Raw genomic sequence first — 15,953 nt, 5'->3', positions numbered from 1 at the left:
CCTAAACAAGACTGACAATGACCTAAAATTATTTGTCTAAAACAGCTAAGTCCACCTCTAAAAGCTACAAAGAAATCAAGTTTATAACTATACTGAGAAAAATGAAAGTCAAATATTAATGATCTCCAGTCAATACCAAAAGCAAATCAATACCGACATAACAGACATTAAAAACAAAAAATGAACTGGACATTAAACTGCTTCACAGCGTAGAATCAAAGGGGTTAAAAACTGCAAATAAACTTCAAAAAATTACAGTCAACTAGAAATATGAAAGGACTCTCTAGAATGCTTCACTGAATTTAACAGTTGAATGATATGGTACATAAATAATATTTTAAAACACTACAAAGATTACATTATAGGAGTAAACACTAAATAAATGACATAAGCACATTCCTTTCGTTTCTATTCACATTTCTATTCCATGAAAATCAAAACAAGTGAATCTTAGAGTATAGCACTGTTCAAGGCAGATTCCCCACAGAAAACAAAAAAAAAGTAATTTCTCAACCCCCAGAACTGATTAAAAAGCAATATATACCTAGTCACATGTAAAGAAAGGAATTCTTTACAACCTTCAAAAACTAACCACTGCTAATAGCCAGTGGACCAATGAATTAAATCAGGAAGGCAGATCTAATCAGAGCCTATGCTGCAGCTTTTAGTCAAGATGGCCCTGATAACACTGAGAGTATCACTTACTTTTGACATAAACAGTACTTCCACTTGGCAAGACAACTACATTGGAGGCAGGGCTGGCAGGTCTTGGAGACTTAACCGTTGCTATGCTGCCACTTGGAACAGGGGTAGAGGTTGGGGTTGACGTGGTACTTGTGTAGGAATAGCAAACCACTACTGAAGGAACGATAAAAAAGTCTGCTGTTAACTTTCACCAAAACTGTCCATGCATACAGTAAAATTATTTTTTTTTCTGCAGGTCAATTTTAACATTTTTATATAATCAGAAGATAAATGGCAGTACTAGGTTAAAATGTATTAATAAGCTTTCCTGAAAATCATCACTTAACTAGGTTTTCCCCAAGTATTTAGCAGCTGTCTACAGGTGACACTGACAATGGAGAAGAGCACAGTTACAAAGAAACCAAGTTTAAAACTGAGAAAAATGAAAATCATTTTTCCTTCATGGCAGGAGTTGGACAAAAAGCATATACTTGTATTTTTTTTTAATACTAATAGCAGTATCAGTGATGGAGTGATGGATAATTTTTCCCTAACCATAGCAATTTCCAACTTGGCTCCCGGAGAGAAACAAGGTAAGTTTCTTTTATCATAAACAACTCACTAGTCACTTGCCATCTAAGCAGTGCAATAATAACTAAGGTAATGACAACATCATATTTCAGTTTCTTGAATAACAACAACAACAAGCAGGAATAGCTCATAGGCACTGTTTACTGAGTACCATACATTATGCTAAATCCTTTCCATATATTATCACTAATTCTCACAACACCATATCCTCATTTTAAAGATGAGGAACCCAAGGCTCACAGAAGCTAAAAAGACTTGCTGGAGGTCACAAAGCAAAGAAATGGCAAACTAGGATTCAAACATAGATTAGACTATTGAAAATTCTATATTCTTTCCAGTGAACCAGAGAGGTGGTAAATAGAAAAGATAAAAGTGGGAAGAGAAGAAAGATAGCTCTCCTGCAACAAAGAAAACAGGAACTCAATGGAGGCCAAGTTTGCACACTGATAACTGTCTCTCCCTAAATATAGCTTCCTTCCATGTAAAACAGAGTCTGGCATGTATGAAAGGAATGTCTCATTCTGCTCCACAACCCATTGCTAGTCAAGAAAAGACAATTCTGCAAAGCAATCTGACAACTGCATTATTTTCAGGGTCATTTTCATGTAACACCAAACTAAGCTACCGAAGTCAACCCAAACATGCGCTCTCAAATTTAATATTACTCTTGGTGACCTCAGGAAACTCCAAGGATTTTTAAAGCATGTATCAATTATTAGATTAAATAACAATAAGAAAGCCATCCCCATCGGCCACGTAACCCCTAACAGATTCAGCACATTGACTGGAACAGAGAAGCAGCGTATACCACTGATTCCAGAAGACAAAAACAGAGCTTTATTTTCTAAAGTATCAGTTGAGCATCTTTCTTCAGCAGATAAATGACTTCTATCATCTTATTAATTTTCCATGTCACCTGTTAAGGCCTTTTATCCACTTCTAACAAGACACGCTCATATCAAAAATTCATTCCAAGAAGGCTTTTTGCAATTTTGTGATTAATATAATTCACACTTTGAACAAAAGGGATATTTAATTTTGGTTGAGACTAAAAACTTGGCAGTTTCTCGTTTCAGAACAAGAGTTGCTCACTATGTTTCACAACTTTTAAACACTGGACAAAAACAGATGAAAAATAAGACAACTTTTCTTGAAGAATCTGAGAAAAGTCATTTCTACACACAGAACTATTTCTCTACTCACCTTCCTTGCTTCCTGTTTCTGCAGGCACTGGAAGAGATGCATTGTGCTGGATAGCTGCATTGGCAACAGCATTAGCTGTTACAGTGAAGGCAGTTTGGGGAACCAGCCGAGGCATCAGGGGTACCAATCGACGACCTTCAATGGACCATTCTGAAGAGCTATTAGGTCCAGACATACTAAACAAAAAAGAAAACACTGCTACAAGAGTTCTCAATTGCTAAAAATGAAGCAAATATATACACTCAAATATAACTTTTTAAATTATAAAAAGTGCCCTGAGTGAACAGGAGAGGCTTTATTTTAAGCAAGCAAGATCAAAATTATGAATAATAATCAGAATTCAAGGAATTTCACACACACTTAGATTTTTACACATTTTATTCCATAATCTGAATCTTATAATGAACAAAATTGAAACTATGAAAAACTGTCCCATGCCTTTTAAATAAATATCAACATTATTTTCATTAGTTTAAATCTGGTATTGCTAATGAAAACTAGTATTTCTACTAACTTTTAGAACTTAATGTTATAATTAAGCTAAAAAGGTAAAAAGTACTCATAATTTCAAAAATCAGATTTTCCTGAATAATTAAGGATGGAATTCATTGAACTTTTGCAAAATTATCCTAACTGCCTGCATGGCCAGAGGTTCTAAGGCTTTCAAACAAGGGAAACTGAGGCAGTAAACGAGGGAGACTAGGTACTGGGGGATAGAAGGGAGCTGTATATATCACTGCATGTGTCACTGACAATGTGTTATATTATTATCCTTCCTGTTAAAAAAAGTATACTAGATCTGAGGACACTGCAAGAAACCTGCCACTACTTTAATTTTACTTATTTATACCATTCTTCACTCTAAGGAATGTTTGAGGCAATTGAACTCTACCCCTAAGCAGACATTATTATCAGTTTTACTCAATTTCTTGAGCAAATTTTATCCTAGGAATCCAAACAGAGGTTGAAATATGAAAAGACAGTTGTTCACTTCCCTTGGCTTGGCTCCACAAAAGGTAGTGGTATCATTTTTCCTGACTAATGATTAGTGTCGAGGTTTAAAATTCACCCAGAATCAACCAATCAACCAACCAACCTCTTCACTAAGTCAGAAATATTTCTGCATCTTTGTCAAAACTAAAGATTCTACAACCCAACCTAGAGTTTAAGATTCTGTAGGTCCACTGATTCTTCAAATTTAGATAGAGTACACAAAAGCCCTTGTTAGTGGATAGTGGAATAATGATGATGATGGTAATGATGATAATTAACATCAATTAGCACTTAATATATGTGAGGCATTGTTCTAAACATTTTACATGCATTAACTCATACAATTCTTTCAATCTTATGAAATTGGTAATACTATTATCTCCATTTTTAAGATGGGAAAACTGAATTAACAAAAGGTTAAATAACTTGCTTATGGTCACAGAGCTACTAAATGTCTCCTTCAACAAGCAAGCATACATCATGCTACTGAAATTAACTGCCACATCACAAGTGGAAGGTATAAAAATTTTCAAATGTGTTTTGTCTAACTTTTGCCTTTGATTTATACTAAGTGGGCACTGCTGTCTAATCACTAGCAACTTTCACTGAATGGAACAAATAAATTACTTTACAACTTGAGAAGAATTTATACTCAAGTCAAGAAAGGAATTTCTAGGAGTTGATGAATTCAATTGAGTTACAGTGGGAAAATCTGCAAATTCCTTCATGGTATAACATAGTCCTACCTAAGACATGGGAAAGAGGGATTCTTAAGACCCCAATAACCCTCACAAATTTGTTATCACATAATCTTCAAATTGATGCTAGTTCTGAAACAGAAAATGGTACAAACAAGAAAGAGAGACAGAAATAGACCTATTGCTAATTGTCAAAGGAAAAAATTCTAAAAGCTATTCAGCATTTTCTTGGCTTACTCCTATTTTGCTATCATTTTATTAGAATATCACTAATAAATTTGCTTGGTGAGAGTTTACCATACAAATAAAGTGATGTCTACACTTACCTGGTACATTGTTTAAATGGTGGCAGAAATTATGGAAGATTAATAATTTAAAATACATGAATATATATGCTATTGAAAAGACAGAATTTGCAGTGCAAAACATACAACTGCAACTTTTAGAAAGATCTATAAATCTTCCAAATTTCTACTCACGCAAACATGCTCAAACTTTTTTTAAGTGAATGAAAAATTAAACATCATGTTAGAATTAGATCAAAATTCCTATTTTGCTTAGTAATGGGGGTGTAAATATGCATTAGCTGCACAAATCATCTAGATAGAATTTTACAGGTTTCTGTAAACATCTTATTCCAGGGCTTTCCTGAGATTCCTAAGTTTCAAACAACTCCTCTCTATTTATACTAAATATAGCAAGGGAGGGTAGAAACCTGGCTCCAGCCCCTTTTCTGAGAAGTCTAACAAGATACTAGTGGAACTACCTTGGCCCTCTCATCCTTTGGTATGCAGCGCACCAGCATGAAATCCTCATCCTCACATAGAAACTCAAACAGTATCCCATGAATGTCTGGCTGATGGAGAAGGAGTTAAGAGAACAGTAATTCTGGATAGCCACTTTATTTAGATACAATGCTGGCAAGAGTGGCCTCAATTAAAAACTGTGAAGCCCCTTGACATTCCAGGCTTTAATACTATAATATTCTGACATGTTTCAAAACTGAATTAGAGTACCAAACTTAATAAATGGTCTCGTGCCAAATAATAAACACGTGTTATGGTTCAAGCAAGGCTTTTCTTTGATCCCAGACACTCCACTCCTTTTGTTTCCATCTCCTTTGTGCTCAGTCTTCTTGGCTTTCTCTTTACCTTTCAACCACATTCCTTCTGGCCTAAGCTGCTGTTTTGAGTGGGGGAGGGAAGGAAGAGGAGAAAGGGAATGCAGTCAGTTCAGATGCATTCCTCCTTGGCTCAAGTTACTTTTTTTCAAGCTCAGAGTTTGAAGCCCTCCTATAGATAATCTTTAGAACTAGGTTCTGTTACTACTTCTGAGGGAAGGAGGGCAGAGGAGACGGACAGAATGAGGGATCTATGTCTTCCTCACCATTCCCCACTCATTGACCCTTGGGCTCAACAAGTAAATACGACGTCTGGTCAAACTAAAGCCACAATATAAAATATTAAAACAGGAGTATGGAAAGACCTAAGTAGCTTAAAATTATACACTGAAGTAAACGGTTTTCAAAAAATTAAATTCATGTGTTAAAGAAATCAGAAAGGAGAGAAAAAAAGAGGAAACAGGTAGATAGAAGCCAACTCTCAATTATCCATGCTAAGAAAGAGAGGAGGGAAAGGGAGAGGTCAAACAGATCAAAGAAACTGACCTATTATCCAAAAATACTTTGGCAAATACTTGTAAATTCTTCCATCAAACCTCTCCCAGGACAACTAACAAGTGGTAAAATGAGTAATTAAAATTTTCACCTCCTCTCCCTTCCCACCCTCTGACTAGAGGTACTTTCAAGCAGCAAAATAGCTAAAGGGTGGGCAGTATTAGGAAGGGGAGGAGGGGAAGAGAAGTAAAAGCAAGGGGCATGGTTAATTCATAAATGGAATATGTGCCCCTGAATAATTGAGAGCTTCAATTTTGAAATAAATACAAGAAAAAGCCTGAAATAATAATAACCTATTTGCATACCTGTAACTTGGTCTTTCACCCAAATATAAGGATAAATTCATTCTTTAAAGGGGAAAAAAGGAAAAGGAGACTAAATAAATGTTATCTTTAAGTATGAAACTGATGCATCAACTTACAACTAATTGCCCCACAATATTGTTCCAATGCTTTTAAGGTAGTAATTTTGTCTTTAAGTGCCTCTGAATGCAAACTATTATTTACTACTTTATTACCTAGCACATAAGTTTCCTATTATAAGTTCTCAAATTAGAATCTAGGCTCAGTTACTATTTTTAGAGTATCCAAATTTAAAAGTTTAGAGCAATTTAAAGAAGGAACACAATATGTGAATGTTTTAGCCATGTTGGCCTAACAAGTAAATACTTAATGATGCTAGAGGAAAATTTTCAAATTTCTACAGTGCATACATACCAACCACTGAAAAATCTCCAAATTCAAACAGCTTAACTTTCAAACTACACAGTTAAAAAGGTAGCACCCCATTTTATCAGTCAAGTAAAATCAGTAACATTAAAGCACAACATGAAGCTAATGGATCTTCGGGGTCAATACAATACTGCCAATTGGGTTAAAAGCACTATTTATTACATTATGGAAATGTACTGAATTTTTTCCTTTAGTTTTATTTCACATTAAAACATAAAAATAAAAAACAGATGAATATTCTATAACATACCTTATTTTATAAAATGTTCCTACCATCTTGCATTAACATTTAAAGGATAATTTCTGTTCTTTTCTATTTTTCAAGAGGCACTGTCTCCATACATACTCTGTTAATGCTCAATCTGTGTCTTACACCACCCTCCACCCCACCTATCAAATAGTTACAATGATCTGAAAACAGTTTGATAAGAATCCTTTACAATTTTATTTTGTTGGCTTTTCAAAGTAATTTAAGGTATACTGTAGTCATATTTCTTAAAAGCAGAACATATATTTTACAATCTTTTTGCTGAATCTCAAAATACATGAAATATTAGTCATCAAAAAATTTATAATGCCTATTTATAAAGCAATATACATATCAAATACTATTACAAAGTAACTCTAAGGGGCTGTCAAAATTGGGGAGCACACTACTTTCTTATTGAACTTTGCTTCAAGTAAAGGAATCATCTGCTAAACTGTGGAGGCCTTTAGTTATACAGAGATTACATTGCAACAGGATTTGACCTGAGTACTTAAAGCTTGCCTAACCAAATGCAAAAACATAACCAACTGAATAAATAGTTAACACAGCTATGGTCAGGATCCCTGAGTACAGAGATATTACTATCAAGATAAAAGACTCAGGAATGCTACACAATAGGAAGACTTTCAAAACTACGGTATACTATGTCATGAAAAATCAGGGGTGGTATGACTAATGGCTTACTTATGTGCAATTGTTGTTAACCGTTCATCGTTTACTGCTCTCCGAACTTCAGCACGGTGGCGCTCTGTTGAGATGCTATGAAAAAAAATAGCCATTATAGAACTCTGCCAAGCAGGCAGCTCTTTTCTATACTTTTATTAATGTTTAAGTCAACATTTTGCTTGGGGGGGGGGCAAAATTGATTTGTAAAAAGATATAGACAGGGGCCTAATATATATTTTCAAATGCTTTAATTAAAGTCATAGAAAAGGATTCAGACTGATTCTGTGTAACTGCAGAGAGAATTAGTTACAAATTAGAAATCACAGGAAGACAAATTCAGCTTGATATCAAGTCATTACGTCCAAAACACAGAAATATCAGACCATGTTCAAGATTAGCAGAGGTTCGTGTTATCTAAATGTAAACAGCCACTGAATGACCCCTAATCATGGTTACTGAGAAGAGGATTTTGGCACTTGGAAGAAAGTCTTCTAAAGTTCTTTCTAAAGCTTAAGAGTCTATAATTTTATGTTTAGTGAATATAATAAAGAAATGAAAGTGGCAAGATAATGTTTCCTGTAGCTATATGCTATGAAACTTGACACCAGGATATTACTCCTTCATTACTCAACACTTGAGCTGTGTGTCTTCTACATTGTATCATGTTACCACTATAGTAAAAATGTACTTATGTTGATCCTGATTAAATACATGTAAAGTTAAATCTAAACAACTGAAAAAAGGCTATACCCATTCCATTCATAAATACTTAATAAAATGAATAGAACTCTTAAAAGTGTAATCTTTATTGCTAAGTTAAATCTATAACACAGACTAAAATATTTAAGGGGCTGGAAAGCAGAATTTATGAGGCAATATATACAACAAACAAACAAAAAATACAAATTGTTAAGTATGGAGGCAATAAGACTGACGATTTGGCTTAATAACATCCCTATTTTAATGTTAATTAAATGCAGGAAAAAAAATCTCTTCCCTATTTTCACTTAAAAAAAGAATAGGACAAAATGGTCTTAAATATAGAAAGGAAACTTCAGTTAAAACAGAACTGAATTTTCTGAGAAAGCTCAAGATGTTAAGAATGGGTCAAGGCAAAGTATCAAAGAATCCCTTTCACCAGAATTTTTTAATGAATTTTTTTAACTCTAATGGGAAGCTGAAGGGATAAACTATCCCTAAGGCTATGACTATATAATCACCACCCATTTCTATAAATTAAGACAACAACTTCCTAGTGTCTCCTTCTACCCCCTAACAAATGCCACTGGGCCACTCCAGATCTTCCTATCCAGTCGCTGCCAGCTCTTCTTTCCTTCACCCAGGTCAAAAATACCTCCCTTTTCCAAGAGGTCCAAACCTAAGATAACCTGCCTTAAACCTTTTCTGATTAGATTACAGAATAAATGGTAAATTACATAATTTTCCATAACAAAGCACACAACTGGGATGGGATCTCTAAACACCAACAATTTGAACACCTCTGTCTTCAGCTTAAGAGTGAAAAGTATTGAAACACCTCAAAATGAAATTTCTAGACTCATCTCTCACAAACTTTTATGATAATTTACCTAAGAACTTTTGAGAGTTCTCCAAGAAGATCTTTCTTTTCCTTGGTGAGATCTCCCTGTGCCCGAAGTGCACTGATAACTCCAGCATATGCCTCCAATTCTAGAAGAAGAAAATTATTTTATCAAGATAGGCCATCAATATTTAAGTACTATGGCTACATAGAGTGAAACTTCAGGGCAGGAAACCTAAAAATCAATATGCGAATATTTCATTAATGTCCTCTCAAAAATTTTATCTAAAACCATAGGTTAAAATGTGGCTTTTGTAATCTTATTTTCTTTTTTATTGCCTCACAGAAGTCATGTATATAAAAAGTTTAGGTAGAAAAATCTAATGGTAAATATTTCGTCTTACGCATCATCCTGAAGAACATTCAACTCAGATGCTACCAACACCTGGGAACAGGTTCCAAGTGATATAATAAGGCTGATAAGAGAAGTTTTTAGCATTATTGATAGGTACCTTTACTGGCCAAACTTTGAAATAATTCCTTAGGCTTGCCTAAGAATTTGACCTATATTCTATCTGTGAAGGGTGTGCAAGTGAAAAACTACTGGATCAAGAGTCAAATGACCAGATTCTGGCTCCAGCACTGACACTAGTTGTGTGACCTTGGACAAGTCCTTTCTCATCTCTGATCCTCAGTTTCTTTATCTAGAAGACACTTTGAAGGTACCTTCCATTTCTATGATCCTCTGCATCTATAAAAACCACCAGCAAAATGACTAAGGCAGATTAGCACACATGAATTGCTCTTATAGCAATCAGGACATAATACACTGAACCCTAATGCCAGACAGTTTCATTTCACTAACTTTCCACAGCAACAACTGTTATTTAATGAAACTGTCAGTCCCTAGTAGTGGTTAAAATATAAAACCCAAAAGCCCTCAATGGCTCCCAATGAACCATGCCTGCCTCTCAGTGTACTTCCTCGTATACTACCTTCCAATAGTCCCTCCCACACTGACTCTGGGCTTGGCATGTGACTTGCTTTGGCCAATGGAACATCAGTATACATGATGCAAATAACAGCCTTGGACACAGGACCTTGCTCTCTTGGAAGTTTGAGATCACCAAGCTATGAAGAAGCCCAGGATGAAAGGTCACATGGAGAGAGAGGCCCAGCCACCTCAGCTGAGCCCAATTAACCAGCTAAGCTACCAGCTGAATAGAGCCACATGAGAGAGCTCAGGCAAGACAAGTAACCCACAGAATCATGAGAAATAATAAAATAGTTGTTTCAAACCATTAACACTATGAGACAAGTATACCTGAGCAAAACAAAATGATGGGAAATAAGTGTCCAGACTACAGTTATCTTCTTACTCAATTCAAGTTGCTACCAGTATTTGCCAATGCCTTACATACAACAGATACTGAATATTAGCCAAATAATTAAGGCATGCATACCTGCATCCAAGGTACTACACCAACAATAAAACAGTAGCCTCATTCAGTTCATATTATTCACAGTTCTATCAAAAGAAAAGACTTTATATAGAAGAGTGAGCTGACCATATTAAATAGAAATGTCTGGTCCAACTGAATTATCCCATGTGTAAACATCTTGCATGTTCAATCTAGGCTGGATATTATGTAGATGTTTCATGTGGTCTCTCTGGAAGGACAAACTCTGCTTCTCTGGAGTAGCGAAGGAAATACTTTGTTCCAGGAAACATATATTTCAGCTTTTATCAGGACCTAAAGTAGAGTTCAGAAAGACACTGGGGATAACTAAGAAACCACTATATCTAAATGTTTATGCCCCATTTATGGAATATTTTATTCAACAAATCAGTATTGAGTCCCATTATATATACCAGATAGTATGCTAAATCCTGCCCTTAAGAAGTTAACTCTAGAATAAAGCTACAGTGAAACAAGTCATCAGACAATTCTGATACAGTTTACAATACAGTGGTGAAGGCACAGAAGAAAAACACATCATCTAGTCTGGAAGCATAAGCTTTAATCAGAAAGAGAACTGTGCTCTAGGCAGGCAGTGGGGGAAATGCAAATGTGCAAAAGGAACAGAGAGAGTAAAAGAGCATATAATGTTTCACAGAGATATTAAACTTCCAGTAATAGTCAGTGACTATTTTGAGAGTTTTACACTAGGGAAAGTAAAAATATGTCCGTACTTGGTTAGTCGCTAATTTAAACCAAACTACTAATTGAACACTACTACTACAAGGTACCATGGAGAATCTTTATATGAACAAAACAAAGTCCTTATCCTCAAGGTGATTAAAATCCAACAAGGATAAAAATGCAAAAACTGTTTGGGGCCAGACTAAGAAAAGCCACCATTTCCAGTCTAAAAAGTTTTTGATAGAACTCAGTGACTGATTAAGTGTGGAAGGAATGGCAGAAGGAAAAGAATCAGGTTTTCCAGTTTCCAAGATAGTTAGTAGAATGGCAATACCATAAAAAGAAATGGAGAGGTCAGAGAGAGGAAGTGGTTTGAGGAAAAACTTTACTTTTGGCCTGTGGAATTTATGGTGATCAAAATTTCACTATTTTACGATATTTCAAAAAAAGTGAAATTAACTAAAGAAAGACAAAGATTCTTGACATCTCAAGTCTCATTCCAAGTCCAACTAAAAAGTCATGCACAAAAGTAAGAGGTGGCAACCTCACACAAAACTGTAACTCAGAACACAGTTCTCATAGCTACACAATCCAAGGCATACCTCCCCCCTTCATTCAATGAGAAACTCACTCATTGCAAAGAACTTTTACTAGCTTCCCAGCCTCATTCACATTTGTGGATTTCATTTGATGAGAATCCTAAGATTCTGACAAATATCAAACTCAGTTGAATTTCTGGTATTATATTTGGTACCATTCTATTACAGTGTTAACTCTAATGACGCATAAGTATAACGAAATAACACAGGAAAAAACACAGAAAACAAAAGATTTGCCAAACTATTTTTATAAAGCCCTCAACCCGTTCCATTTAAACAAACCAGCCATTCAGTTATACTGTAGTTCATAAAGCCTCATGTAAGAGTTATAGTTCAGGAATGGTCATAAAAAAATAGGGCAGGGGAGCAGCAGGATAGAAGGAAGGAAGCATTTATCTATCACTGGTATGTTCAGTGTGTCAAAGAAATTCTCTATCCCAATTTCTCTACATTTAAGTAAAATGTAATGTTTAGCATCTGGTGTTAAAATAATTTATAACATTTTTAAAAAGAATTTTTTTAAAGCTAATTCTTAAAATATTTTAAGCTAATTTTTAAATACAGTACCTTCTCTAAACTTTGGACCTAGAGCTAGTGTTTGAAAGCAATTCAAAGGTTTCACTGTTATGATAATGAGCCAACAGGGTGGGGAGGAAGTCTTTCCGCAAATCACTCTCAAGGCTCACCTCCCAAAAGGAGGGCCATTGAAGATGACGTTACCCTCTAGGAAGGCTGTTTTCTTTTGTATAGAAGCAGCTCTTCAGCAATATTACCCACACAACTCTGACTAAAATTAAGGATAAATTTAGACTTAAAGGTTACAATTTTTATATTCAAACATAATCTCTTGATTCAAGGTCCCCAAAGCCCAGAAACTCTAATGCAATCAACTTCAGTTGTGATCTGCAATTATTTCAGCTATGAAATAAATAAAAATCCAACTTTATAACTGGTAGCTAGCAAGTTAGAGCAATTGCATATAAGTGTCTAGAAAATCACCCTTGAGTTAGTACTAAAAGTTTGGATATAAGGTTAAAAAAAAAAGGAATAATTGACCCCAAAAAACCCAACCCACCCCAAAACAAAACAAAAAACCTCTCTAGAGGTGCTAAAATACAATGCTAAGAAGTAGTTTAAAATATAGAAATCCTCATAGTGGCCTAAGGGGAAACAAAAAGGGCAAAGGTTATTAGCAGGCAGGGCCAGATTAGCTATGATTCAGATTTATGCATAGGAATTCCCAACAAAGATTTCCTTTGAAGAAAAGATTCACCTGCAAATAAATAATGTCTGAAAGCAGCTGCTTTAAAACGCTATATACTCAGATGTCAGGCACTGTGATAGGCCCTTTTTATATACACTTAATCCACATAAACTTATGAGGCAGATATTATTGTCCTTCATTTACAAAAGTGTCAATAGATTTAGGGAGATTAAACAACTTGTCCTTGGATCATGTCGGTCATTAGTAACAGGACCAAGACCCCAGGTCTATCTGAATTCAAGGTCCACACTTTCCCCTTCAAAGTCACAGATATCTAAATAATTCCTATCCACTGCCAAAACATCTAATGTTCTTTTTCAAATTACTTTTTCATTTACTGAGTCCCTACTATGTGCTGGCCTGAGACTATAGTGGTAAATAAGACAAAAAGGTTCCTTCTTGGACCTTACAGTCTAAGGCTGCATTTCTCAACCAAGGATTCTCATGTGAACCACAGAATACAGAAAATGATTTGAGCAACTCTTTTTTTCTCAATTTTCCCAAGGATAATACATACATCATTACATACAATGGATAACTTAGTATTAGGGCTTAATTCTCTCCCTAAATGCTAGTTGAGAAAGGCTGCTCTAAAGGAAAAGAAGCACTAAATAATTCATTACAGGCATAAATGGTGTTTTATTACTGAAAGTAAAATGTAATTTGGAAAAGTCAGCATAGCTTACATTAACTTAGAATTCAGAAACAGTATGTAATTCACACATACATTCATGAAGGTTAAAAGTATGTTAACATGAGACTGGAATCCTATTCCCTGGGTTGAAATTCTGACCCCATGACTTACTATCAGCATTACTTCGGGTTCTAAGCTTCAGGTCTGTCATCTGTAAAATGGGGACAAAAGAAGAAACATACCTATCTTTTTGGTTTGAATGAGGATTAAATGAGATGCTGAATGTAAAGGACTCAGAATAGCCCAGTAGCCCTGAAGAACTTTTAGCTGCTATTATTATTAATATGATTCATGCATCTACTGTGTACAAAGCACTATATAAAGCACGAGGGAAATAACAGAGTAAGACAAGAACTATACCTCTAAAGAATTTCTAACCATCATGAAATATGATATCCATGCAAACAGCCATGACCCAAACAGAAAGGGAAAAGGATCATAGGGAGGCATGAAACATCAAAAATGAAAATCATACCCAATTTTCGAAGAATCCTTTTGCATTCATCCCTGCTGAGATCCAAAAGTGTTGGCCACACAACAGGCATTGCTGCTTCTTTTTGGTAGCCCCAAAGAGCTTGTCTTCCCTACCAAAACAAAAACCAAAAACTCAAATTACGAAAGTACATTCAAAAGCCCACTCACGTGGAGATCCACACGCTAAGAAGCAAAACCAGTAAGAGTATCTCACAACCCTATTTCACCTCCATGCTTTCCAACTTCTGACAAATGAAGAATTTAACCATGTGCGAGCTTACTATTCCAGCCTATCATAGTGGAAAGAGCATAGGCGTTGGACACATATAGGTTCTAATTCAATCTTTCAACTTACTGGCTGTGTGATCCTGGGTAAATTGGCCTATAGGAACATAAATTTTACACATCTGTGAAACAGAGATTTTATCACTCAGTTTGTTATGAGGATTAAATAACAGTGTATGTGACGTTCTTATCCTAGTGGCCGACACATTATTTCATAAATAGGTGCCACTACCTGTGTAACCTTGGGCAAGTCACTTGACTTCTGCCGGCTTTCTCACTATGAGCTACATGAAATAAAATACGTAAAGTTCCTAGGATGTTAAGTGGGTTAATGGAACTTAATATAGTACGTTCTCCTCGAGTCTTAACAATGAAACATGAATTTACACCCAGCAGTCCTCAAAAAAACATTAACCAAAAGTTTAGATGTCAGGAACTTGGTACTGGGAATTCCCTGGTCTAGAGAAAAAGATAACAGCGCTGGGCCCTTGCACTATACCTGCTTAGCACACAGCAGATCTGCTGTAAATATCTGTTAAATAAACAGATGAATGACTGAGATGAGCAAGTAATATGAATGAATGAGCGAGTGAGTGAATGTATGAATGAGCGAGCTCAGTGTCTCGTCTAGGAGTCAGGCATCGACCCGTAATAACTGCTATCTCCCGTTCCAAGAGCTGGGGCTGCTAACTGCAACTCCACGCCTTAAGTTGAACCCCCTCCCCCTACTTCCCATAGTCCTCTCATCTAAGAACCAACCCAGAGCAAGGAGAACTGGAGTGCGCGCCCCAGCCGGCAGAATGACATAAAGAAAAGGGGTGGGGAGGAAGAAGAAGGGGCAGAGCCAAAGGAATCAGCTCCCTCCATAAGCCAGTCCCCGCCTCCCGACAGGATCTTGGAGGCGGCCGGCGACCGCCGGAATCAACCACCACGTCACAGCATCCCGACGCGTCCCCGCCAGCGGACCCCATTGCGGGGCCGCATCGCACTGGAAACCTGGGTAGAGGTTGCCGGAGCCCGCTCCGAGAACCGGAATCCTGTCTAATCCTTCCCCCACTCAAGTGTCAAGGAGGCAAGCCCGCCCCGCCCCCTCCCCAAACACGCACTCTCTCGCAGCACCACAACAAGAGCAACCCGCCCACCCTCCTCACCGGTGCCGCTCAGCGCTCACCCCAATGTCAAGCTCGCGACCCAAGCCCTCTCAGGACCGGTAGCCGGAGTCAGGGGCCCCGGCAGGCATCAGCGCCTCACTCCCTCCTCAGCGGAGAGGACAACGGAGAGAAAGAGTAGACGCTCGGACAGCCAGGCAGACGACCAAGACTCACCGGGAGGCCCCCAGAGCTGGACTCCAGCAATCCCAGCACCAGGCCTGCCAGAGTCCCCCTCAGCCCACCTCGGGAGCCCCACGATCCCGTTAGGAGACAACGGAGGATGGGGTTGGGCG

At 36.8% G+C, this 15,953-nt stretch overlaps 1 protein-coding gene across 14 annotated transcripts in view; it reads right to left on the bottom strand.

Moving 5' to 3' along the window:
* EMSY (EMSY transcriptional repressor, BRCA2 interacting) overlaps nucleotides 1-15,953 on the bottom strand; it is an 81,490-nt gene that overhangs the window by 65,338 nt on the left and 199 nt on the right. For 5 of the 14 annotated variants that reach the window (XM_082342267.1, XM_082342270.1, XM_082342272.1 and 2 more), the window contains exons 2-7: nucleotides 14,226-14,334; nucleotides 9,099-9,198; nucleotides 7,528-7,602; nucleotides 6,150-6,191; nucleotides 2,479-2,654; nucleotides 706-858 (exon numbers count right to left, since the gene is read on the bottom strand). In XM_082342267.1, coding sequence (XP_082198393.1) covers nucleotides 706-858; nucleotides 2,479-2,654; nucleotides 6,150-6,191; nucleotides 7,528-7,602; nucleotides 9,099-9,198; nucleotides 14,226-14,295 — 616 coding nt within the window. In that variant the 5' untranslated portion in view covers nucleotides 14,296-14,334. Of the gene's footprint in view, nucleotides 1-705; nucleotides 859-2,478; nucleotides 2,655-6,149; nucleotides 6,192-7,527; nucleotides 7,603-9,098; nucleotides 9,199-14,225; nucleotides 14,335-15,680; nucleotides 15,769-15,953 lie in introns of those variants that run through there. The other 9 variants (XM_082342279.1, XM_082342268.1, XM_082342275.1 and 6 more) reach the window with 6 other exon arrangements.

This window comes from Balaenoptera borealis (assembly GCF_965194805.1).
Source record: "Balaenoptera borealis genome assembly, chromosome: 11".
Classification (NCBI taxonomy): domain Eukaryota; kingdom Metazoa; phylum Chordata; class Mammalia; order Artiodactyla; family Balaenopteridae; genus Balaenoptera; species Balaenoptera borealis.
Note: the sequence above shows the minus strand (reverse complement) of the source record. Positions and strands in the feature narration are given on the sequence as shown.